General features: G+C 47.8%; 1 protein-coding gene across 2 annotated transcripts in view; it reads right to left on the bottom strand.

Annotated features, from left to right (window-relative positions):
* Window positions 1–26,568, bottom strand: part of MGAT5B (alpha-1,6-mannosylglycoprotein 6-beta-N-acetylglucosaminyltransferase B) — a 182,445-nt gene that overhangs the window by 20,172 nt on the left and 135,705 nt on the right. For both annotated transcript variants that reach the window (XM_075119315.1, XM_075119316.1), the window contains 4 exons: window positions 24,767–24,897; window positions 14,787–14,942; window positions 13,047–13,193; window positions 10,080–10,196 (listed from right to left, as the gene is read on the bottom strand). In XM_075119315.1, coding sequence (XP_074975416.1) covers window positions 10,080–10,196; window positions 13,047–13,193; window positions 14,787–14,942; window positions 24,767–24,897 — 551 coding nt within the window. The remainder of the gene's footprint in view (window positions 1–10,079; window positions 10,197–13,046; window positions 13,194–14,786; window positions 14,943–24,766; window positions 24,898–26,568) is intronic.

Here is a 26,568-nt window from a genome sequence, read left to right as displayed (position 1 = left end):
GTTGGAATCTGTCCAGGCTAATTCTGGCTAGTTGTTTGGTGGCCGTGTTAAATGAGTTGGATAGTTTTTCATTCCAGATCCCAGTGACAAGTGTCCACATCACGCACACAAACATCACCAAGGGAACTAAATGTGTCAGTCCCCACCGAGCGGCAAAGGCTTAGAAGGGCCGGGAGGTGGTTCCGCGGTATCTGAACTACGGCACAGTGTCCAGGCTATGATACAGTAAGCTTGCTGCAGTTGGTGCTGCAGGAATTCTCGTTGATTTCCTCCTGGGGATCTTGGATGCTGCATGGTCCCTCCACGTCCCATGAGGGCACAATCTAGCCCTAAGTCTCTACTCCTGCCTGCCTGTACCCAGAGTCTTCTCCTCCTTCACAGAGAGCTGTCACTCTCGTGGCAGCCAATGTTCCCGTTGTGACCAACATCACCGGCAGCGTGGCTGTCAACAGGAGGCCAGGCCTGCCATATTTTAATTAAACAATTATCTTCAAGAAATTGGCACTCTGCTGTGGTCCCAGCCACATAATCAGAATTAGAAGCAGAAGGGAAAAAAAGACAAGAGAGCGAGTGCAAAAAGCCTGAAGAAAGATGGATAACAGACGGGACACCAGAGCTGGTGCAGAGGGGACGAGTGTTTTGATCACAGAGTTAAGGGTGAGCAGAGAAGATGTGGTGGCAATGGGAGAAGGAGGCGGTGGGGGGGGGACGGGGGATGTGAGCAGCAGCGAAGGTGAACAATCAGAACAGCGGTAGGAGAGGAGGAAATGCAGTGAGCAGGGAAACACTGCCCTCACAGAACATCTCTCCCCCAGTCCAGGCCTCGTTTCTCACTACCAGGCACGGAACAGATGATGAAGTGTTAACAGAAGAGGCATCAAAAATCACCAGCAGGAGTTACTGTGACAGGTGGCACAAGAGGCTAAAGAGGGAATAAGATTTCTTAGCTCTGCTTGGGATGAGATGCAAATCTGCTCAGCTATAAAGAAGGATGAGTGGGAGGGTGGGGACGAGGAGAGAAGACAGAGACCCGAGTGTAGCAGAGAGAGCCTAGAGCATTAGGCCTGATGCAAGACTTGAGGCCTGAACTGTGAACCAAAGTCAGGGCATGTAAGTTCAGTGTCTTGGCACGTCCTGCTGGCACTGCTAAAACACACCGAATATGTAAACACATTCCAGCAGGCTGGCACAAGTACACTCTAACCTAGCACAGGATAAGATGGTTTGACAGAAGTGATGAACAGAGATATTTTGTCAGAAACATCAGGAGTAAAGTACCCAGACAGAAGTGGTGAACAGGAATATTTTGTCTGAAACAATAGGAGAAAGGAATGAGAGGAGGTAGCAAACATATCACGGAACACGGAAGCTGGCATGTCGGTTGTTTAGCCCAGGTTGTTTGTTTTAGTCTATAAATCTTGGGACACCTTGCCTTAACCCTTTGTCTGGCCTAAGGGGCAGCAGAAAGACCTGCTGCTGACTGAGCTGGTCCATTGTGACAGGCACACGTGTGTTAGTGTACCTATAGCCACTAAGCAGGGGTGCTAATACGGTGCTTAGTCGACAATAAACCCGGCCGAGCACCTTCGCCACTGAACCGAGACTGTGGTTTTTCTGGGCAGGTTCTATCGGGGTCCGCTGAGCCAGCCACATGTGCAGAGCTGGGACAGCACGCGGCGAGAACTCCCACGCAAGCCACACCGACAAGGTCCTAGAACCAAATCCCATTGACTGGACACATTACCTGCCCTGCTGTCTCGGGGCAAGGGTCTCTCCATTTCCCCATTACAAGAGAGGGGAGTGAATGGACCATAAGGCAGGGAAAGGTAGGTGCAGCATGGATGGAAGTAACCCATGAAATGAGTCTATGAATCTAGCCCATGCTTAGATGGCCAACGTGGTGAGTCCATCATAATAAATCCACCTTTAAAGATTTTTATTGCAGTAGAGTGAGGTGTGAGTGTGTGAAACGGAGCCATGTGGCTGGGACACTCTTGGAAACCTCGCCACAGATGCGACAGAGCCAACCCTACCTGTAGCGCATGACCTGCGAGGAGGGAGAGGTGGTGCTCCATGCTGAATGAGGAGTCACCAATTGCCAGATGTGCATGTCCCCTTGCTTAGTGGTGCTGTACCCCCAGCACCAACGACATACAGTCACACCGCCCCGGTTTCACCCCACTCTGCAATAGCACAACACCTCCATCACTCACCATCGCTGCACAGGATGCAGTGGTGTGCCCAGGCTCATGAGGACAGAAGACAGGAGCCAGGAGCCCCAACTCATCCCTGTGCAAGTGTGAAGCCCAGTGCCAGGACACTGCCCCCCCCCCGATCCTGGGGCTGCTGGCAGCCAGTTCAGCACCCGGCACAGGCTGGGCAGCTCTGACTTATATGGCCACTGTGGGCTTTGCAGCAGCTGGGAAACAGCTGAGGTTTAGAATTTCCTCAGCCACGATTCCCCCATTCCTGGCACGGGCCTCCCCAGTGCACCTCGGAATGCCCCTTTGCTGGGGGTGCTCGCCAGTGAGTGCAGAACCAGCCCCAGGATCCCTTCGCGCTGAAGGTGCAAAGGGGCAGCAGAACAATGGTGAATGGAGCCCACTGTTGTCAGATGGAGCATTTAGAATCCCAGGTAGGTACCTGAGGAATAAATGTAGAGATGGGATTTCTCTGCAGGGGGCTGAGTCTCCGAGAGGAATCGCAGCGCCAAAGGGAATATTAAATCTCTCACTCAAAATAATAATAATAAAAATCCAAACATCATCAGACAAATAAATAGAAAATAACACAATTGCCTAACAGTGTGTAACAGCAGACTGGGGAGATTTTAACCAGCTATTTTCACTGCAATGCTTAATATGCCACTCTCCCAAGCATAGCCTGAAATATATAATTTTTCATTATATTCCTGTATGTTTGACTTTAATATAATGAAGCTTTCTCCCTTCATTACACCAGAATACTGGCTGTATTATATTGCTTATGTGGGAACTATTTTTGACAATGTAAAAGCTGAAGTCCAAGAAAATGACCTCAAATGAAAACCTCTTTCCTTCTCTCGCCTCTAAACTCCATATAACAGCTGTAATTCATCACCAGGACAATTCTTCCAGCGTCACATTTCCTGGTGGGCTGTAATTTGTCTCCTTGCTTTTCGCTCTCTTTTTGGCTACCTGTGACTGCCCACTGATTTGCTTGCCTGAGTTTATGGTGTTTGACGCCGCCTCTATTTGAGTTTTTATTATAAATAGGTCAGAAATCCTTGGTAACAATAAGCACCGGGGAAAACAAGAAATTGCTAAGCATGTTACACAAAAAGTGCATCCATGACTTGTTACAGATGCTACTGAATGCTGCAGTGCTGAGCCTGGGAGAAGGGGACGGGACTTTCCTTCTGAAACCTGAAACCGCACACAACTTGCCTGAGATGGGGCTTTGTCACAAACCGAGCCAAGGCTCAAGCTAAAATTCAAACACCTGTCCAGAGAACAAAGGTCCATTTTCCAGCAAATGTAAACAACTTCATGGCTTTGGAATGAGGTTGCCATCTGAATCTCAAATAATTTATTTGAGGGGGGATGGAGGGGGACATGCATAGCCACATGCATAAGAAGTCCAGCTGTCACCAGGGTTTCATCCTAGGGCTTGGCTACCAAATGACCAACACAGTAGGTGTCCTTCTAGAATGATGCTGCATATGTTCTTCCTGTAATATTCTGGCACCATGGATTGCCTTATTTACTTGCATGCGAGAACTTGTCGGCAGCAGCTGCACTTAAGTGTGTGATTGGTCATAGTGAGACCCAGACAGTGAGAACAAACTTTACTGGCGATATGCTTGGTATCTAAAAAGAACTCCATCACATATAACATTTCTTCAAGACTTAGCTCCAGTACATTCAGCTAAACAGATCAAATAGCACTCTCCAGACACTTTCTAGTGAAACTCTCGGAGTTGTGACACAGCTACCCTAAGCCACCCTCTCTCTTTCTTCTCTCCCTCTTCCCTCCCACGGGATTTTGTTTTCTCTTCCTGCTGCATAAAACATTATTTTAAAGACAAAATACTAGGGGAAATCTTGCAGCAAAAGCCCATAATAAGGCTTTTATGCTAGGTCAATTTTTAGGCCTAATTGCCTTGACAGCATCTCTAATAAACCAGCCCTTAAAAAAAGGGGGGGAAGTTGCTGTGAGTTACTTTACATTCTCTCCCTGTTCCCAGAGAGGTTACATACATCTTTTAAAAGGAGCTCTAACCTGGCAAGGGATTAGCCCAAGAAGACATGTCCCAGTGGAAAAAACCCACCAGTCTGCTCCAGAGTCACTGCACGTTTTAAATAAAATTGTGACAGCTGAGCTGTAGTTTTTACTCTTTTAAAGCAAATGCCGTTCAATTCAACATCCACCGAGGGCAATGGGAGTCTTGCAATGAGCTGTGGATTAGACCCTCAGTGCTGGTGAAAGACTGATAGCACCCGGATAGCCCCGAAGGTCTCTCTCAACGGAACAGATTCGGGTCAAGTCATGTCAGGACAAGCTTACCCATAATGCCTTGCCAATGTGCCTCACTCCAGCAATGGGGGTTGGTCTCAGAGCCCAAGCTCCAGCCTGAGCAGGAACAACTACACCAGCCAATAGGTGGAGTGTGGGCCAAATCTGGATCAGCAGACGCTTCTGAACAGACCCTGAAATCTTTATATTTACTTATTATTATAATTGGGTTTTTTTATTATTATTTTCCCTGGAGTCTGGATCTTGACCGTACCTTGACCAAGAAATTTGGACCTTAACAAAAAATAATGGACTACCTCTGATCTACACTGATATTTGTAGCCCCATAATGCGAGCCCCATGAGCTTGTATCAGTTGACCTGGTCTGTGAGACTTGGTGCTACAGGGATATTTTTGCAGTGTAGAATTATCCTTAGGAATTCAGGAGCCTAAATCCCATTGGCTTCCAGTGAGACTGCCTAACCCACATTTGAAAATGGGACTTAGACTCCTAAGTCTCTTAGATACTTCTGAAAATGTTGCCCAGAATCTTTATCTTAAATGAGTGCGTGTGCAAGTGTGTCGGGATTCCAATGAGCCCAGCAAAAGCCTTTTATGAGGAACCTTTGTGCACCCAAAACTTCTCCTGCAGTCACCTGCTACAGGACCAAATCCCATTCTCGTTTACACCAAAATCAATCCAGAGTCACTCTGCTGACTTCACTGAAGTTACTTCAGATTTACAGTGGTCTAAATGAGAGGAGAAGTGAGCCCAGCTTTGAAGCTGGGACAAGTAATTTATTCATCTGTTTGAAGAGATAGTATTGTGTGAGCAGCACAAGGCTTTCGTCTTTCTTCTTTGTTTCCCCTTGCAGAGCTGGGAGTCTGTTAATACTCATTAAGGTGCGAGACGAAGAGTACTAGTTTATGCTTTCTTCAAACAGTTCTGCCAAGGGACCCAAGTCCTGACCTGCAGCACCAACTGCTATTCCAATCTGAGGCCATGTGCCTCTCTGCCAGTACCTGAATCCCTGCCCTGCAGCATCGTCTGCTAGTCAAGTCTTGGGTCCCACACAGCTCTGCCACTCCATGTGAATCCTGAGCCATGGCACCATGGACCTATCCTGGTCTTGAGCTTCCCTCAAGCAGAAACTGAGGCCAGAGCAGGCAGCGGCTTTGTAATACACACTAGGATGAAAGACTAATAAACTCAATGCCAGTTGTGACTTCAGTGGGGATTGGCATCCATGGGTCTGATTCTGTGTTGTCCTGCACCTTGTGTCGTCATTTACTCCAGTACGAACTGAGTGCAAAATAGGTGCCCAATCAGGGTGGCAGCATTTTACATTCACCGGGCACTGGAGTAAATAACTGCACACAGAGCTGGGCACTAGAGAATCCATGTTTCAAAAGGTGAAAGGCTAATGCACTCACCCCCTCTGGCAGCTGATTGAGTGGGCCCAAAAAGGAGAGAATAGACATTGTCCCATTTTATTTCTGGAGAGAGGTGGAGCTGCTGGCATTGCTGTGTGGAGATCTGATAACTTTCTTTTTTTTTTTTTTACACCCCTAGTTTTTTGCTGATTTTACACTGCTGATGGAAAGATGTGACCTCCATTAATTCATCTTGTAACATGCAGAGGATGTGACACATGTGCCCTTTAAACACCAGCTCGGCAGCTGAGACCCTCTCTCTTTGGGAACATTTCACCAGGGCAGATGGAACAGAGATGGTCAACGCAGCTCACTTCAGTTTTTGTCGACAGCTGACAGGAAGCCCAGTGTCAGGGACATAATTATTGAAAATTTAATGTTAATTGAGATGCACCTAATGACGAATAATTGTATATGGTGGTTTGATACATTCTTTGCAATATTTTGGAGGAGAAGAGATGAGACGAGATCAAAACAAACTACAGCTCGCGAGTGCCCGTAACCGACACCAAAGATCCCACACCTAACAAGCTTCTGTCATATGGGGAGAGCTCGGGTACGAGCCCTAATAGTGTCACAGATTGTCAGCTCTGGTGCTCTGCTGCCTTTCAAAGAAATGCCACTTGGGAGTGCTATCCTTCAAGAGCACTGAATACATGGCAGCACCTGGTGCTGCTGTTTGGAAAGCAGATGGTTTATCAAGTTCCCAAGGGCACTGGAACATCAGTCTGTTAGATGTTCTATCATCTAGAGCCACAACAAAAGATTTGTTTCTATTCCTAGAGAAGCCAGACCCAGGACCTTCCCCAATACTTAGAGGAAAGCCCCAGTGGCATTTCCTACTGGCTACTTTAGATGGCACATGATCTACTCTCTTTCTTTCCATACCCACCTCATTCTTGCAATCTCTTGTTCAGTCTTTCCTCGTACTGTAAAAACACCACGCCACTGAGCAGCAGCAAAATCACAAAGGCCCTTCTTGATTTATCTATGCCCTCTTCTTTAGAGCCCAATTTCCGGCTTGGAAAGGCACAGGCCAGTATTCCCATTGTCTCTCCTGCATGGTGGGAGGGACACAGGGCTGTTCTCACTGCTCGGGAGGGAGGGGAGGCTAGGCAAGCATTCCCACTGTCTTTGCTGCACCACTGGGGAGATCTTCAGAAGAGTGGGAGGCCGGGTGAAATTTGCTGCCAGTGGTCAGAAAAGGCCACAGCTTAGTCCAGCTGCTACCTATGGACCCTTCCCATTCGGCCCCATGCCTTGATCAATCAGCCGAGGGTCATACCATACTGTGTATACAGCCAATGGAGCTCAGTAAAGGAAGCCATCACCAGCTGCTCCTGAATTTGTTCAGGCTGCTCCTGGCAAAGGCTACCCCAACCCACTGTAAGGCAGATAGGAACAGTTTCCTTCCTGGTGGGTTACTTCTACATTGGTCTCAGCAGCTGAGGAATCCTCTGCTTGTGTCTGCAGGCTGCTGGGGTTGAAGACTCCATTGCCAGAGGGTCACCACGCAGGCACTAGAGGAATGATTTAGAAATGTAATTCTATAATAGGAAACTGAGGACCAGATCCTTAGTTGGTGTAAGTTAATAGTGTAGCTTCATTGACTTCTGTGGAGCTATGCTACTTGACACCAGCTAAGGATCTGGCCCTGAGTATTGATCACTCAGTAGTGACTAGTCAGTACTGCGATCGGGGTTTGGCTAGTGTGGTGGGCTGTTCACCCCACACCAGCCCTGCAGGGGCTAAGGTGGGGCAGATCACGCAAATTAACGTTACAGGTGGAGAGTCTGCTTGATTAAAAATGACTAATGGCTGATCTAGCCCAGCTGGGGGAGATGCTGCCCAAGATATCGAGCCAGGAAGTTTGCAGCAGAAAGGGCTGCAGTGTGGAAGACGGCAGTCATGCTCCAGGCTTAGAGAGAAGAAAAGCAGCAACCCCAGGAGAAGGAGGAGCCATGGAATCCTGGCCCTGAAGGATGGGCTTAACTAGAAGGGGGAAGAAGAAAGCCTGCGAGCAGCAGAGTAGGAGGTCCAGGGAAAGAGCAGCAAGGCCTAATTTGATGGATCTCCAACAAGAAACTGCAGAACTGGAATTAATTTGCAACTGGACACCATCAAATTAGGTCTGAATAAAGACTGGGAGTGGATGGGTCACTATAAAATCTAATTTCCCCCGCTGATACTCACACCTTCTTCTCAACTGTTTGAAATGGGCCACCTTGGTATTCACTCCTTCTTGTCAACTGTTGAGAATAGCCCACTTCCACCTTAACTGAATTGGCTCATTAGCACTGACCCCCCCACACTTGGTAAGGCAACTCCCATCTTTTCATGTGCTGTGTATTTATACGTCTCTACTGCATTTTCCACTCCATACATCTGATGAAGTATATTTTAGCCCACAAAAGCTTATGCCCAAATAAATGTGTTAGTCTCTAAGATGTCACAAGGACTCCTCATTGTTTTTATCCAAGGAGTGTTACTGAATTACGAATTTAAACAGTTTGCAAATTAGGGATATTTTTTAATCTGGTAATTCACTTTCTAGTGAGCGATTTCCCCTGGGGGAATGGACGTAGCTATGGAGACGGCTATGCACTACAGAACGAGCCCCCAGATCAATTGCCACTCATGCTGAGTAACAATTAAAGAGCGTTTCCATGTGATGGCTGTGACAGGAGAAGGGGGGTGGCTCACAATACTCCCCCTGCTGGTGTGGATCAGCCTGATTGATGGCAGCTTCACAGAGGAAGCAAGGACAGAATGGGCCAAAGAAACTGAACAGATCTGGGCTGAGGAATATTAGCAGGGGAGCTCTACACCGCAGCACAGCTTGCTCTCTGGATGGAGGACTTGGATCTCTGCTGCTCTCAATCTGACATGAACACTACAAATTCACTCAAAAAAACCCCCCAAAACCCTTGTAGAATCTATTAAATTCCCTGATTCCTGTTAATCTGAGTCAGATGCAGGGCCATTTTTTATTAAGATGCTATTTCGTGGTGTATGGTCTTTGTAACAACAGGGACGCCTCACCCTACCCAAAGCAAATTGTGAGCAAACCGGAGATCAGCACTTTTCTCCCCTCCAGGAAAATTGACTTTAATAATTTGGACAACTTGAAAGGCTCCTGCCACTGGGGAGGTAAATATTCATGACAGATAATTTTTAAAAGTCTTTGAGAAGTCGGCTCACACAGCAGTTGCTGCATTTTTCAAAAGGCTTTTTTTTTTTTTGCTGCATTTCTTCAGCTCTTCATATTTAACAGGGGGGATTTGAGGCTTTTCATATTGAATTGTTTAATGCAAATAATAATTATTAATAATTAAATGAAATGCAGCAGAGGAATGGTAGGTGAAGTGACCTGTAGCTTTTGCAGCACTTGTATGGGGAGATACAAGGCTGACAAAAAAACTACCTGCTTACAAGAGACAGGGTTGGCAGTCCCAGATGCTTGCTGTGGAATATCCCAGCACTGGGAAGGAGGATGCATGATGGGAAAACTGCATCCTGGTTAAATGAGTGGGTTTAACTTCCTAACTGATGGGGAGTGGGAAGTTGATGGAGAGTTGAACAGGGGACATTACTGGAGAGATTTTCAGAGAGCTCAGTTTCCATTCAGGAACCTACGTGCCAGATTTTCAAGTGCTTAGAGCCCAGCAACTGAAGTTGTTCCATCAACTTATTTAGAGGTCTACTGGGAATTGAGCTCTTGGAAAATCTGGCCCCATAGATAGGACTAAGCTTTGGTGGGTGAAACTCAAGAGGTGTGCAGGTTTGTTCCAGGTAAGTTACTACAGAGTCCAAGCTATCCATACCTACTGGGTCTGATTCTGATCTCAGTTAAACTAGTGTAACTCCATTGAGTGGGGTTTTCAAAAGAGCCTAAGCAACTCAGGAGCATAAATCCCATTGAAAGCCGAGAGCTACTTGCCTCCTGTCCTGAGACACTGGGATTTCTGGCTTGCATGTGCAAACAATTTCAGAGAAGTGACTAGCCACTAATGCTGGGACAGTCACAGAGGGACACGTGGGCTGCTAACAACTGCTCGTTCTTGACTCCTGCAAATCCAGCCCTCCATTCTCTCTGTCTCAGCAACAGATGAGCTTATCTCAGTGTTTCAATGAATTCTGCCAGGAATTACCTTGGTCCTCATGATAGTTTTGATAGCGGCTTCAAACTCCTCTGAGTTATTGTAGTCCACCGTCCACACATGAGGTTTCCCTATGAAATCCTCCACATAGGGGTGTTGGGAGGACACCTGAGAAAGGAAACAAAAAATGAACTGTGTGGTATTCCCTGCAGAAGGCACTGTGGCCACACGCAGTGACCTCCCTGCAGCTAGGCAATGTGAAAGGTGAGCTGATGGTGGCAGGAACAGTGATGAGAGCTACTAAACCCATTGCATGCAGAGATGGATCCAAAGTGGAACCTTTAATCCAAACCCACCTGCTCTCAGCCTTTAGGCTGATATTTTAAAACAGCCTAATGGTTTTGAATGCCTAAGTCCCAATAAAATTAAATTTGCCCCTCAGCGACTGGGCAAATCTCAACCTCAGAGATTCAGATGAAATCCATCCCAGATCGGAACCTCCCCCATCAGTGAGGTTTGAAAAACTAAGACCTGACTACAAGGTTTTGTAGAAGCACAATGCTCATTACAAAGATGAGACAAATGTCAAATCTGTGATCAAACGTGAAGTTTGGTGTTGGGCTAAACTGGAACTAGAATCCGAACCACCCTCGAATTTGCAAAACTAAAGCTGAGCATTCCTGTTTGCAGTGAGGACTCTTCCCCTGGGGATTGCTTCCTATTGGCAGTCACTTTTCCATCCTGTAGAGCAATCTTCTTTCCCATCCTCTCCATGCATTTCTCCTTTATTTAAGCTTTGGGCATCTGTTGATTCAGCCTCATTGACTTTGCTGCAAGGCAGCCAAAAAGCACAGGTCATGTCTCAGGAAGTAGGGCAAAGGGTGGAAGTTGAAGCTATACTTTTAAGGGTGCACAGGTCAGAGGAAAGAGTCCTGGTGCAGAGAAGAGACATTTTCTAAACAGAAAGGAGGATGAAAACTGGCAATGGTTACAAAGGGGCTTTGAAAGCAAGGAAGATGTGAAAAAGAGCATTTTATATAATGAGCATTATGCTTTGCCAGACATGATCATGCTCCCGCAGCCCTTTGCCGGGGAGAGGAGACAAAGTATCCATTAGAGGTGGGAGAACTTGCACAGAGATTGATTTTTATTGTTTTGCCAAATGGCTTTAGGTGAAATTCTCCCCTCTGCAGAGGTGCCAGTGAAGTCCCATGGAGCTCATAGGCTTAAGGAGTGTCTAGTCCTTGGGCTGGACTTCTTCCCGGGGGGCAGAGTTCACCATTTGTGGGGGTTTTTGCATCCTGGACATTTCGAGTTTCCATGTTTCAGCTGCTTTCTGGAGGGAGGCTGGTTTTCTAATCCACTCATGGCGCTGCTTACACAGCTGTGCTGTGAGTTGGAGCCCAGCTACTAATGCAAAGAACCCGCAGTGGAGGCTTCTTCACAGCAGGCTACAGACTCTGCCCCTTGCCAGCTGCAGGTTGCGATGCAAAGTGAACCTCTGGGTCACAGCATTCCCCAAAGATGCAGAGCCAAAGTAAACCTGGCAATTATTGAGAAGAAGACAGCATCAGCTGCACCAAAGGGCAGGACCATCCATTGAGCAAACCAACGGCCCCAATCCCGGGTAATCCCCATTCTCCTAACATATCGACCAATCAGCTGGGCTAAAACACAAAACCAAACCCAATATCCCATCTACCCTAAAGACCTTCAACTTTCCCATGATCTAAGCCCTGCCCAGAAGGCTCAGATACGTATAAATAAAGAGATGATGGCAATTAATTATCCCTCTCTTCTGCTTCTTTGCTGTCATCAGCACACTTCTCCCTGGTGACAGCAGCTAAGGATGGCAGGCTCGGCTGTTATAATGACACAAATTAAAAGCAGCAGGGCTGGCTGCACTGAAAGAATGATTCCAACACCTTCCATCTCACACACAAACACACCCACACATCATGCACACTCTCCGTAGCGGTTGCTCTGTTCACAGTTTTGCCAAGTCGCTGAGTGCGAACCGGGGCCCTCGCAACACAACCTGCATTATGCTAACATCAGCAAAACACAAAGAGGACACGGGAGGAGAATTAATTCTACAGGAGCTAATTACGGTGGCCCTGCTCTGCCTCTGCCTCTTGCCAAGACGAATGGCAAGCGAGCGTGCAGCCACCACACTGTAATGATGACAAACGGGCTGGCTGCCAAGGCAACGGAAGCACCCAACTGCCTGGAGAAGGGTGGCTACAGAAGATGCAATCCAGTCTGAGAGCCAGCGGAAAGGAGGCTATCAAGGGTGGGGCAGGATAGAGGACACCTTAGGGTAGATTCTAACTCACTTGGTAAGGAACGGCCTCAGACGGAAACAGAAGCTGAGAAAGAGGTCCTTGATGTGGCCAGTGGAGGGGCTTTCTCAGCGGGGATGTGGGAATTTACACGGCATTATCCACTTTATTAATAATACAAGGCTCAATTTTCTCAACCCTTTAACTTTTAAAGAGCTCCTGCTGCACTCAGATTAAATTCATAGCCAGCGGCAGGCCCAGGAGGGGAGTTTGCACAAAAAAAAAAAATATATATATATATATATATATTCAGTCCGGTTTTAGAAAGCCACAACCAGGAGCAATTCAAGTTCAGATCCCAACTTATCTGGGAGCCTACAACCCCAGGTTTGGGAAAGGGAGGGTCAGGCTGAAGTCTGTCTCTGGGGTAACCAATTAGGACATGGTGTGGGATTTTTGCAAAAGCCTCATTGATCAGGTTTTGTTTTGCAGAGCTGAAATTCAAACCCAGGTCTCATTTTGTCCATCTTCTCCAGGTCTCGAGAGGGGAGAGATCAGATTGGGAGGGCAAGGGTCTGATCCTACCCCCAGCTAACCACACCTTTGAACTGCGGGGAAGAGCATCCAGAGCCTGATCTTTTCAGCTGGTCCACCCCTTTGGTTTGAATCCAGAGCAAATGCCATGGCTAAGGCCAACCTGCAAATTCTCAGCACACAACATTGCAGAACCACTTGCCTCTCTTGACGTAGGCTTCCCCCTGAAGAATTCGTGATTGAGGGAGCTGTGCGGCGGGTTGAAACGAGACTGCAGGAAAACACACCCATTGGCTATCGCTTCCAAAGGGGCAGGACCTTCATAGGGGAATCCAAATCCGATGAACAGCTGCAGGAAGCAAAACCACAAACCCTGGTGAGCTTGAGTGAAGAACACCATCGCCCAGACCCGTTGCATTCTAATTCATTAGCAGTTCTGCCTCTTGAGTTCACTCATCTGAACTCTCTCTGGTGCTCAGCTCAGCAGAAACACAGGCTGATCTAACTGAACTCTAAGTGAAATTCTTTGTAGTTCAATTCACAGTAGCTTAAATGTGTTATAAAGTTCTCCCCAGAATGATGTCTTTATCAAAGCTAAACTGTACACAGTACATCTTTACCCCTTCATTTATAACAGAGGCCTTGTCATTAATATCAATGGAAGTTGCACCTCTTTACATCATGCATGTATTCGTCCTACTGTTTCCACATTGAAAGCTGCTGGCTTGCTAGATATCAAATCAGAATCATGCCTAAAACAGTACCAGACCTAGGTGGAACAGCAGCTACATGCCCTAGCTTCTCCTGTCTACAGACCTGGTTTTCTTTCCTGGTAACAGGATGAAATGAGTTTGGGTATTTAGTGTGCCAGTGGGCATTTGCACATCACATAATTCAGGCACAGTTGGCAGTCCTTACCCAGGAAAAGCCAAGGGCTGGAATATAATAGGGGGCTTGCATGCCACTGGGTTGGCAGTGCTGGGGGTGGTCTGGGAAGTATGCACTTTGCCTGACTCTAGACAGTGCTATGGCGCTGGGCTCAGGTTCCGATATCAGTAAGGAGCATTTCAGGACCTAGTTATGCTGTTAGTCAATCAATCCACAGACCCCACGCTGGACAGAGCTGAGCAAATAGTGACCAAAAAGTGTTCTATGAACATTCAGTGGAACCCAAGAGCAAACTTTGGTGTGACAATGGGTGTGATGTAATGCACATCTCTTAAACTCTAGTAGAGCAACTGCTTGCAAAAAACAAATTTGAACCCCAAAGTATGAATATTTCCCAAGAGACAATTCCAAATAGTATATTCAATTGTAAAATTTATAATCCAACATTTGCACCATCTTTGGACAGTCACGTGGTATTGTTTCTCTCTTCTGATTGGATGTAATTAATCAACAGAAGGCAAGCTACCAATCCAACAATCAATCAATCTTACCATTCGAAATTGGGGCTGTGTAAGCTGGTTTCTCAAGTCATTTACCTGAGTTCTAGCTATGTAAATCACGTGAGTTAGATGTCTCAGTAAAAGTTGTGTATTCGATTGTAATATTCACCGTTCAAATAACCTGCAGACTAAGAGTTATTTGCTGAAGAAATTAGTGAATGATTTTGAATAACAAATACACTTGAGAATGTTGTGAACTGACCACTGACAATTCGTAAAAAGGGGAAATTAATCAGACAAATTCGCTGTTGCGATTTGCTCAGCTCGGCTCCTGGATAATTACTGCAGTTGATGTGGCCTGCAAGCAAGGGCTTCAGTGGCACTAGCCTCAGCGTCCTCCAGCGAAAAGAGCTTCAGCTAATGAATTCCCCCTCAGATTACATTTCTCAAGGCAACTCTGGTCCGCCTGATCAGCAGCTGGTTATTTTATGGAAGAGTAATGTTGGACTTTGTCAGAAATCCACATGAAAGGGCCACACCCCTATTTTGAGTACCTTGGCTTTTCTCAGAAGCTGCTGGAACTCATGCTGTGGCAGAAGGCCATGGTTCTTGACAAAGGCTGGGACCTCAGGAGGACGCTGGGTTTCATAATAAACAGTGCCGTGGATCTCCATGTACTTGTTAAGGATGGCCAGGAACTTTTCTTTGCCCTGGGGGAGGAAAGCGAAGAAAATCAGCTGCATGTGAACCCCAAAAGAGATGTATTTGATACTCAAATGCCAAAATAAAGGGGCATTTCCTTAGTCGGATCTCACCATCCTAGCGCCTTTAAGGGTACGTCTCCACTTCAGTGTTTAAGCCCAGGGTTCAAACTCAGGCTCAAGCCTAACTCTCTTTTTGTATTCACACAAATCATGACCCAAGGTCCCAGGATCCACAGGGCTGGAGGGTCCGAGCCTGAGTCAAGCCAGAACCCAGGGTTCCAGCTCTATTGCTTTGCAGTGCAGACACAACCCTGATGCATTTGTGCTCTGGAAGTCTGCCAAAAATATCCCACAATCCCATGGGCTGACTTTCTTTGTCCTCCAGACAATCAAGTTTGGTGGACAATCAAGTTTTCCTACACTGACCCATGAACAAAGGGCTAGAGTGGCAACATTTTGGGAGGGCGTTAGGAAGTCTGGAATATGGCTGGTCGGACTTGGGTCTGCGTACTGCAGTGTGGATGCTGGAGCCCTGAGCTTGGGCCCAGGTTAGAAGATTCTTAACCTAGGGATGACCCTCAGTGTCGACGCTCAAGCCCTGGGTTCTCTAACCCAGGGTCTGCTGACTCGAGTTCCGCTTACCCTGGATTTACACTGCAGTGTAGACATACACTAAATGACCTCCTCTCTAGCAGCAAGGGAGTCTTTATGTACCGGAACACACTGTTAGTCTGTATCGGCAAAAACAACGCGGAGTCCTTGTGGCACCTTAGAGACTAGCAAATTTATTTGGGCATAAGCTTTTGTGGGCTAAAACCACTTCATCAGATGCATGGAGTGAAAAAAAACAGTACATGGGCTATAATATATATTCTGCTTACTGTTTTTTTTCACTCCATGCATCTGATGAAATGGTTTTAGCCCACGAAAGCTTATGCCCAAATAAATTTGCTAGTCTCTAAGGTGCCACAAGGATTCCTCATTGTTTTTACTGTTATTCAGTGGAACTCAATCTGCAGGGCAGGAAATCCCCCTACAGGGAAGGCAGACTTTTAGGACTCCTAGACTATAAACCAATTTCACACTCGTATAATCCCACTGAATGATGTGGAGCTGCTCCTCTTTGACATGGGTATGACTAAGAGCAAAATCAGTTCCCTGAATCAGAGGCGACATACCTGGGTATTGGATATAGTCAGCCCTACAAAGAGAGTCTGCGTAAGGAATGTCATACACGAACAGACCAATGGTCTGTCCAGGCCAATACCCTGGCCCTGACATTAAACAGTGGAAGTCACAAAGCCTCTATAATGCAACCTCAGGTTACAATACTGTATCAGTGGCAAGTAGTGGAGAGAGTGTATGTTCCTGACCTCATCCAATGATCAGTTTATACACTGAAGCATGGAGATTGAGATCCCTTATAATTTGTATCCCACCTTGTGCAAAGGCAAGTGCAATTATTCATATAAACATCTAATCCTTTGCAAAAAATCCTAAATTATTTGCCTTAATAAACTACCACAACAGTGAGTTCCACAGGTTAAATGTGTTTATTTAAAAAAAAAAAAGTATAGTTGCGTCTGTATACAGACAATTCATCTTTCTTCCCAAGACCCTCTCCTTGTCCCCTGTAGAATGGCAAACAGACATAAATCGATTGGATGGATAGTCATGTAGAAATAAAGGTGTTATCCATGTGAAATGCGTCACTGATCAGAAAGCTCAACTAGTTCTTTCTCCTTCGCTGAAGTTATTTCAGCAAGACAAAGCAGACAGGCACTTTCTGTTACTGTTGTGCCCTATGACCCAAGCAACCAGCCACTCCAGCTGCAGAATGGCATCAGTTTTCCATCTACATACATTCATGGCAAAAATGCAAAACTTTAGCATGGTTTTTTTTTTAGAAGACTGGGGGGATGGTATGAGGCTGATTAATCCTAGAGCTCTTTTGATGTTACCCTTTAAGGATTGCATATAGCTGTTAAGGACTTCATTATCGCTTTATCAAACTAATAGCCCTGCAGATCAATACAGCACCATACAAGAATTCCAAGCATGGATTTCACTGAGATTATCTTCCCTGCTAGCAACAACAAAAGAGAAACAGCTTTCCCTTTGAATTTAGCTGTGATCAGCACTACACTCATCTCTCTCTCCTCTACTTATTTCCCTCTCCAGGCTCTTTACAAGCCCTGGGAGGAAAAACAACTTCTCAGCAGCATTAAAAGAAGACAATAAGCCACAATCTACCTGATTGGAGGGCAGAGGCGAAGGCGGCTGTGAAGGGCTGACAAATGTGGAAAGCAGGCCACACAATGCTGCTGTTCCAATCCACAGAACCGCAGACACGCTCTGCTGATTAACCCACCTGACCTGGGGGCTCGGGGATTTAATGGAAAAGAGGCCATTTATTCACCCACACTGTCAGAAGCAGCCTCATGGCTGTCAGTTGTATTCAGCTGAAAAGGCAGCTACGTGGGGCACGGGAATGTGTTCTTTCCCCGGCCACAGTCTAATCCCACAGACATAGACTTTTACTGAGAGAGGAGCCTGAGCCTCTGAGTTTGGATGCCAAATCTCCCAAGAGGGGTTGGCTAGGGGCTTGGGCCCAGGCCCATCTCCCTTTCTATCCATCTGGCACTCATCTGTGTCTCTGCTTTACACCACACTTTGCCTTATCTCTCTCCCTCCCAGGCCCCCATTGTTGCCAGCTGGCACACTGGTTGGGACCCTCCTTGGTGGGGCTTGGACTCCAGACTGAACCTGTGGCTGGAGAAAGGCCAAATCCTTTCTTCCCTTATTGTGCTCTCCCTGCTGTCCTTGATGCAGGTTTCCCACCACCCCCAATCTCCTCCACGATGCTGCTGCAGAATGGCCAGCAAGTGGTGCTGTTAAGTAACACAGAGCCCAGCTCACCACCCCACTGACTCCCACCCCTGTCTGAGAGCGGACAGCAACCTCCCCTCCAAAGCTCCAACCCTCTGGTAACTCAGGGAATGACAGAGGATGTGTGGGATTCAGTCTCTCCTCCTTCTGTCCCTATTGGTCCTGAGGCAGCTTCCCTTTCTCTCTGCGTATCTCTCTCTCTCTCTGGCTATGGACTTCTCTCCAGGGCCGAATTAACCTTTTGTGGGCCTAGTGCCAAACATATTTGTGGGCCCCCATGGAGGCAATGGAGCATGGCAACAGGGAGGTCAGTCTCCAGAGTGAGGGGCCAACCGGGGGCAATGGGGCAGGGCAGGGGCCTCCCCACTCCACCCAGCCCAGTGCAAGGGCACTATTTACAAACGGCAGTTTCCAGATGCACAGTGCCTCACCCAGTCCTGTGCTGCCAGCATGCCCCTTGCCCTCGGGGGCGGGCCCATGCCATGCCACACAGCCCTGCTACCCAACACCCAATAGGAGCACCCACAGGAAAAAAATGTGTGCTGAGCACCCACCGGCAGCCCCGCCTATCAGCTCCTCCCACTCACCCCCAGGGCTGCCTGTGCGCCGCTGATCAGCTGTGCAGGGGCAGGAAGAGGTGGAGCGAGGGTGGGGGGGTGCTTGGGGGAGGGTGTGGAATGGGGCAGGAGGAGGTGGGACGGAGGTGGAGTGGGGGCGGGAAGAGGTGGGGCCTTGGGGGAAAGGATGGAGTGGGGCCAGGGCCTGGTGCAGAACAGGGGTCAAGCACCCCTGGGGAAATCTGGAAGTTGGCACCTCTGCAACACCCACGCAACTCCCTATGGCCAGAGCCCCCCCAGACCCATTATGCCCAGTGCCCCCGCAGACTCCCCCCACAAATGCACAGCACCCTGCACAATACAACCCCTGCCCAGCACCCCGCTGCCCACAGCCCCACCACAACTGCCCAGCACCCCACACAGAACCCCCACTCCCTAGTGCCCCAACACACAGAGATCTTTCCTGCCCCCTCACAGCCCAGCACCCCCTCGGCCCCCCAGAGACCCAGTCCCCCACGCCCTGCCTCCCGACCACACTCACCGGCCCTGCTGGGAGGTGACTATATCTGCCGAGCTGAGCCGTTAGCATAGATAGGGCTGGTCCTGGGGTGGGGAATCGCTCCAGCCCCTTGGGAGTGACGCGATCAGTCAGGCCAGGGACTGCCCCGGCCGGGTTCCCTCAGGACCCACTTGCCTAGAGGGGCCCAGCCAAGCTCCCCACACAGTCCCCCACAATTGGCTGAGACTGGCCAGGCTTCTGCAACAGTCTCAGGAAGTTCAGCTCCAGGGAGACAGGTGGGGCCCCACAGGCGGTGGGAAGCAGAGACTGCCCGGAGCCGGAGGTGCACTGGGGTCTGGCCAGGGGGCAGAGAGGAGGCAGCGGGTGGGGCCACGGGGCAGAGAGGAGCCCTCAGCCAGCCAGCAGGTTGGCTGAGAGGAGCAAGTGATGGGCGGGGGGAGTGAGCTGGCAGGGTCTCGGGGCTCAGTCCAAGCGGAGCAGTCCGGGGCCCCTTCTGAGCATGGGCCCAGCTCCCTGGCACCACTGGCATCATTGTAAACCCATTCTCCAACTCTCCGTCCTAGATACTTCCCCCATCTTTCATTCAGTAGATTCCCCCATTCTTCATCCTCCGTTCTGGCCCCACTAGCCCTGTGTGTGGCATGAAGGATGCATGCAGCTCAGCAGCCATTGTCCTTTAGTTCCAATTCCAAAGATATTGAGGCAAAACTCTCTGATATGAAGTCAGGGCATGTTATTCCCCAGGTAAGCCAGTGGGGCCCAAAGGGAACCCTCCACATTCTATGGACTTCTGCCTCTCTCCTTGGGAGCAGGTCTCAGTGTTGCAGACAGATGGGAAAACGCTGGCTCTCTATCCACGCATTGCAGAACTCTTCCCATGCTGTAAGGGCTAAACTGCATTCCCAGCTCAATACGCTACCTGCTCTCTGCTGGCAAGTTTATCATTCTCACAAAGCACAGATCAATTGTACGTCAGGTATTTAGAATCCTCATGCAATGTGAACGATCCTTGCAATGTGAACAATGAGCAACACAAAACGGCATATTTACTAACATTGGAATAGCTGGGGCTGAGGTGTGATAAACAACAGAAGCCTAATAAGGAAGGAGCTGTATGTGTGAGTGCTATGTTTTATAAAGGACACTGTCTTTTTGTATGTAGCCAAATGGGACAGCACGATTCAGTTGACAGGCTGACTGAATGAGGAGCAAGTTTCTAATCCCAGCTCTGGTGACCTTGGGCAAGTCAGTTCCTCTCAGAGTGACTCAGTTTTCCCATGTGTAAACGGGGGATAATATTCACCCTCCTTTGTAAAGCACCTTGAGATTAATAGAAAAGGTTATCTAAGGATTAGTAGCTGTAGTGTTCATGAAAGGGAGAGTCTGATAGCATTTGCAAAAGCCAGCTGTAGTGTAGACAGCTGTTGGGCATGTTCTCCCTACAATAGTTCCTGGACTCTAACACCCCATGCTGTCCTGGCTGGGGTCTCTAGGAGCAGAGTGCTAATCACACAAGGTGCTCTGCTGAGACCATCAAACTTGTTTTGACCTAATCAGAACTGGAACGCACATGGCCTGAAGTAAAGGACTAATGTACTATACCGTTGCACCAGAAAGCCTCTTCCATTGTGTTATTGTTTACAGAGCACCAACAATGCACTCAGCTCTCTATAATACATAAAATAATGGGCCAGATGCACATTGACACCAGCTGAGGATCTAGCCCAACATCCATCCCTGCCCCATAGAGCTTATACTTGAACAGAGAGAAGCCAGGATGCCCTGGAGAATCCAGGGACAGCTAGTACTTAGCAACTATGAGCCATTTCCTGCTTGCCTTTGTGAGCCCACTTCAGCAAAGCATTCAAGCATGTAGCTAAGCCCCTTGCCATTCAGCAAACGACTTGAGCATGTTCTTAGCATTAGGCACGAATGTAAGTGCTCTGTTGAGAAGGAAGGGACAGCTGAACCGGGGCCACTAGCTGTCTCACTGTCTGCAATACTCCTATGACTAAAGTAAACAGGATTTGGTCCTACTTGACAGGAGAGAGCCCACTCCATGTCTGGCTAGCACAAGAATGTTCTGAAGATTTTTGGTTATTAAAAAAATCTCTTAGTGTATTTTTAAAGCTTCTACAAAATACCCCTTGAGATTTACTACATTGTACAGCCCCTCCTGTGCACTTTTACATTAAACGTCAGAGCAGAGTTTAAAAACAAAGACACATGGGGAGTGGGGTTATTCCAGAATTTGGGAATCAGAGGCATCTGAGAAAAGCAATTTTCACATTGAAATCTAGTGATAACAGAGGGCAGGTCTACACTACTACTTACGTCGATCTAACTTACATCGCTCAGAGGTGTGAAAAAGACCGACCCCCCCCGAAGTGATGCAAGTTACAGTGACCCAAGCGCTGTTTACACTGGCGCTAGGTTGGCGGGAGATGCTCTCCTGCCAACATAGCTCCTGCCTCTCGCGGAGGTGGAGTAATCATGCCAACAGGAGAGCGCTCTCCCAGCGGCATACAGTGTCTTCAGCAGACGAGCTACAGCAGCGTAACTGGCTGCTGTGCCAGTGTAACGCTTCTAGTGTACACTTGCCCTGAGTCTCAAAATGTTTTGAGTTCAGGTTTGGATGAAATAAGCATGCAGATGCTTATCTGCAGCTTAATCCAAATGATCTGAACTGCTTTGGCTGACAAAACTGAGCGGGAAATTGGATGTATATGGGCTGTTTTCCTTATTAGTGCTTCTGCTCCTGGTGCTAGATGGAAGCTGGAAGTTCAGAGGAACAAGAATGAGGAAGGGCGGGAAGTTAATCAAATGTTTCTGAACTTCAAAAAGATTCTATTTGAGAGATTGTATTTGATCCTGGGCTTATCAGCAGTACTTGGCTTGTCTGCTACAACTCAAGAGCAATATGTTGCTCTTATATTGCATTGTTCATCTCTAGGCCTCAGGGGCACTTTACAAGGGAGGGCCTCATTAGCCTTGTGTTATAGATGGGGGAACGAGGCACACAAAGGGGGCCTGGCTTGTCCAAGGTCACACAGAATGTTTAATGTCAAATCCAGGTATCCGAAGTCCCACACATCTCCAGCTCCTTGGAACACACAAACTCTACCCTATCTACCCAGTGCTAGATTGTACAACACTTACCCAGGCTGGTAAGTATGACAGGCAGCTGTCACCTTGGCCAACACACTGGGAATTGAACCAGGGGCCTCTTGAACTGCTGCTAAAGCGCCAGAGTTAGCAGCTTGTAACAACTCCTATCTTCTGTGGATCAGCACAGAGGGGGACTTGTCGCACAGAGGGGGACTTGTCACACATAACCACTGGGTTACCTGAGCACTTGCTAATAGGAGGTTTCAGAGTAACAGCCGTGTTAGTCTGTATTAGCAAAAAGAAAAGGCGTACTTGTGGCACCTTAGAGACTAAGCAATTTATTTGAGCATAAGCTTTCGTGAGCTACAGCTCACTTCATCGGATGCATTCAGTGGAAAATACAGTGTATCGAAAGCTTACGCTCAAATAAATTTGTTAGTCTCTAAGGTGCCACAAGTCCTCCTTTTCTATTCACACTAAGGCCTCTCTTCATGCTCTGGTCACATAAAATGAGCACACTTTACCTACACACCCATATTAAACTCCTTTACGCTGCCAGAGCCTTAGTGTAAATGAGAATCGGTCCCATTGACTTAAACCCACCACACAGGCCCTACTGGTCTGATTCTCCATTGACGCACAATATGTTGTCACTTAGAGCGGTGGGTGTAAAAGCTTACCAAACCACAACAGGAGCCCTTTACACCCATTTTGCATAGGTGTCAGGAACTACACAAGGTGCAGGACAGTGAAAATTCAGGAGGCAGGTATTTCTACCACGAGATATCGCAGCTACCCAATCCTGACTGGTAACTAGGGGTGGTGGACAAAGCAACTGGTCCTGATCCTCTTCACAGACTGGGGGTTCTGGAATTCAGAGTTTAGATCCAGGCCCCTACTTCCTGGGAAGCAGGTGCTATTCCATGGACCTTTTACGGCAGCTGGTTCCCGACAGCGAAAGAGTTTTAATAACATTTATTTAAAAATCCGTAAGAAGCAAGGAGGAGAGAGACAATGAGAAATCAATGTAGCCCACAGAGCGAGGCAAGTGTTGGAATCACTCATTGCGAGGGAGGGTGTTAGTAGCCATGAATATTTCTGTGCCAAAAAAAAAAGAAATTAAGTCAAAAAGCTGTTATTTACAAAGGGGGAAAAGGGAGCGGGGGGTGGGGTGGTAGCCTAGCCATCAGCAAAAGGTCTTCTTACTGTAAGACTGTGTGACAGAAAGCGTGTGCTGGGTAACTTATAAATACATGTAATTGTTGCAGGGATTTCTATACCTGGGCTGCAATTGTGTGTTTTGAAAGGAGGGTTTGTTGCAGAGATATGCTGCTCTATGGAACACAGACTGCAGCATTCAGAGCAGGCTGCGAGAACAGATTCAGAGGGACTGGTAATAGAAAGGGTGGGAATGGGGAAGAAGAGAACCCAGCACAGTATCAGGCCATAAACACCCACTGTTAGCAATCCACATTTAACCTACAGACGATGAAAGCTCAATCACAGACATACAGTTTCTATTGATAATTTACATTTAGTCTGAAATGCACCGTTAAATAAAGGAATAGATTAGCGCAATACAGTACCTGCAACTGGAACATCCCAGGGAGGTGCATGGAAGAAAAAAATCAAGAGAGGGTGATAATTAGCTCCTGCTTATGGATAATGGAAGCAAAAGCATTGAGCATGCTCCAGATAAAAGAAGGTGGAGCTCAGGCCGCCCCCAATAACCAGTGACACTGCTAGCCACACAAGAGAGGGTAGTGCTGGTTTTTTTTAAGAGGGTGTGCCTAATGAGTGGGGTTATAGCGGTGCTATTTGTCTCCCTAGCAGTGAAGTGGTGTTGGAACAGGAAGTCAGTTGTCTGTCTCAGGGAAGGAGTAGTGGAAAAGAGTTTTGCACCTACAGGCCACAGACTCAAATCTGACCCATGTCTGTGGTGACTAAAAGTTGCTTCCAGCTGATGACAAGAGGCAGTATGGTTGAGTGGCTAGTGCCCTGGACTTGTACTTAGGAAACCTTAATTCTATTCCTGCCTGAGCCCGACCTGTTACGTGACCTTGCACAAGTAACTTCCCCTCTCTCTTTTCTCCTCCGTCTGTCTTGTCCATTTAGATTGCAAGCTCTTTGGGGCTGGGACTGGCTCTGACTCTGTGCCCTGCCTGGGGCCTCTGCATGTGACTACAATACAAATACTGACAAGAAAGATATGCCACCACTAGATGCTGTCAGCTCAGCTCCTAAACAGCGAGTGTCCAGACCTTAACTGGTCCGGTGGTTGGAAGCTGAGTTGCTTCGTAAAATGCCTGGGATGCCCATTCTGTTTCGATTTGGCTCACTCACTTCCATAGTGTTATACTGGATCAGACCAGTGGGTCCATCTAGTGCCTAAAAAGTGTCAGCTGTCTCAAAAGAAGGTGCAAGAAACCCCTCAGTGTAGGTGGCCAGGGGATAAGCTGCCCACACAGGAAGTTTCAGACATAGGGTGCTCTCCCAAGGGAAGTGGTGGAAGCTCCATTGCTGGGACACTTGAAAGTGGACTGGACAAATCACTAGGGAATAATCCTACATGAGCCAGTGGGAGGGATTAATTAAATGGCCAATTAGGTCTTTTCACTGATTTCTAGGAGTCTATGCACATTAGCCCAGATTCTGATCCCTTTGAAGCCAGTGGCAAAACTTCCATTGACTCCAGGGATTATCCTTTGGCTATTTGTTTGTTACAGTGGACTGATCGTGTCAGTACAGGCACCCACCTTCCAGATGCTGGCTTCCTTCCCATACACCACTGCCATGTTGCTTGCTTTGTTAGACTTAATGAACTGCCGCTCAGTCTCGTTGAGCTCCTCGGACACAAAGCCCATGAAGGAGTTGTCGGGAGTGTGAGCTACAGAAACCAAGGGGAAAAGATACACGGGTTTGGCTCTTGCCAGTGCACTGAAGGGGTCTTCCATTATCTGTCCTCCCAAAGCCTCAGCAACATGCAGCCTTTCCCCATTGAGGTCATTTATACTGAAGAATGGGATGGTTACCAGAGTCCACCAATGAGATGAAAACATTTCCGGGTCCTACCCACGTAGCTGGGAGTTTAACTATTGAGTTGAGCCCTGGTGTCACAGCCCTGGGGATCACTGGGCTGAAATTTATACTGTTTCTCCATGACTGTCACAGGTAAATCCTAGGCTAGATCCAGGATTCCCCTTTGCCTCCTTTACCTTCCTATCTGGTAACAGTCCAGCTGCATCTGTGTCCCCAATCCCCACTTCCCAGCTGAGCACCTTAACTGTGCACTAAGCCCTCAGTGCTTCCCTCTCTGTGGAGAGACAGGGAGCGGGGGTGGAGGAGCTGCCTTCAGATGTGCTCCACAGGAGAATGTGGGTCAGGACTGATTAGTGCAAGGAAGTATTTGGAGGTGTTTGGAACCAGTCGAAGGTGCAGGCCATGAGGCTTGGATCATTCTGTGGCACTCATGCATTCTGAATCAAGAAAAGAGAGTCAGAAAGGTTCCTTGCATTGAAAAAAAGAAGAAAGGGGGAAAAAAGCAAATAGGAGCTATTAAAGTATATGAGCTGTGAACCGCCTGCAGGTCTCTTTAAAATATAAGTTGCTTCTTAGGCTGCCAGATAGATTATATCCAGCCAGGGGGAAAAAATATTTGAGTCACAAAGTGTGTGATCGGTCACCAGGCTTACGGCCGACAAGTAAGACTCCTTTCCACTTGGCAGATTATTGGATAAATCTGAAGCACCAGCCTCAGGCCCTTCTCTAAAATCCCACCTGGCCTTCTCCAGAGAGGTGACTCTCCCTCTGAAAATAAATTCTGTGTTTGAAAAATATGCCCCTTGCGTTTCACCTCCCTGCCCAACTCTCTTTGCTCCTTGTCTCCAAAGGCCTTTTTTTTCACTCTTTTCGCCTACTTGGATCAAGGCTGAGCTCTCCTGCATGCAAGGGGCACAACTGGGCAGCTGATTTCAAATCTTCCTTTCCCCTGGAATAACCCTGGTAAATCCCACCTGTGGCATGATGGGCCTTGCTGGCAAGGTGGGCTCAGTATGGGGCTGAGCATGGGGCCTGTTTGCACCTCCCTTCAAGAGTGAGGTCTGAAGCCCACCTAGTATGAGGGCAGGATGTTCTTGTGGTTAAAGCCCTAGCCTAGGGCTCTAGAGATTTGGGTTCCACTCCTGGCTCTGCTGCTGGTTCCTGGGGTGAGTTGCTTCGCTGGACACACAATAGCAGAGTTCAAGGTAGACATCCTGCAGTAAAAAAACTTAAGGACCAGACTTCAAAGAGAAACTGCTGAGCTTCAGTTCATTTGTAAATTTGACACTGTCAGCTCAGGATTAAACAAAGACTGTGACTGGCTCGCCAACTGCAAAAGCAGTTTCTCCTCCCTTGGTGTTCACACCTCAACTGCTAGAAGAGGGCCTCATGCTCCCTGACTGAACTAACCTAGTTATCCCTTGCCTGATTCTTGCTTGCATATTTATACCTGCCTCTGGAAATTTCCTCTACATGCATCCGACGAAGTGGGTATTCACCCACAAAAGCTTATGCTCCA

Source organism: Caretta caretta, chromosome 14, assembly GCF_965140235.1.
Source record: "Caretta caretta isolate rCarCar2 chromosome 14, rCarCar1.hap1, whole genome shotgun sequence".
Lineage (NCBI taxonomy): Eukaryota > Metazoa > Chordata > Testudines > Cheloniidae > Caretta > Caretta caretta.
Note: the sequence above shows the minus strand (reverse complement) of the source record. Positions and strands in the feature narration are given on the sequence as shown.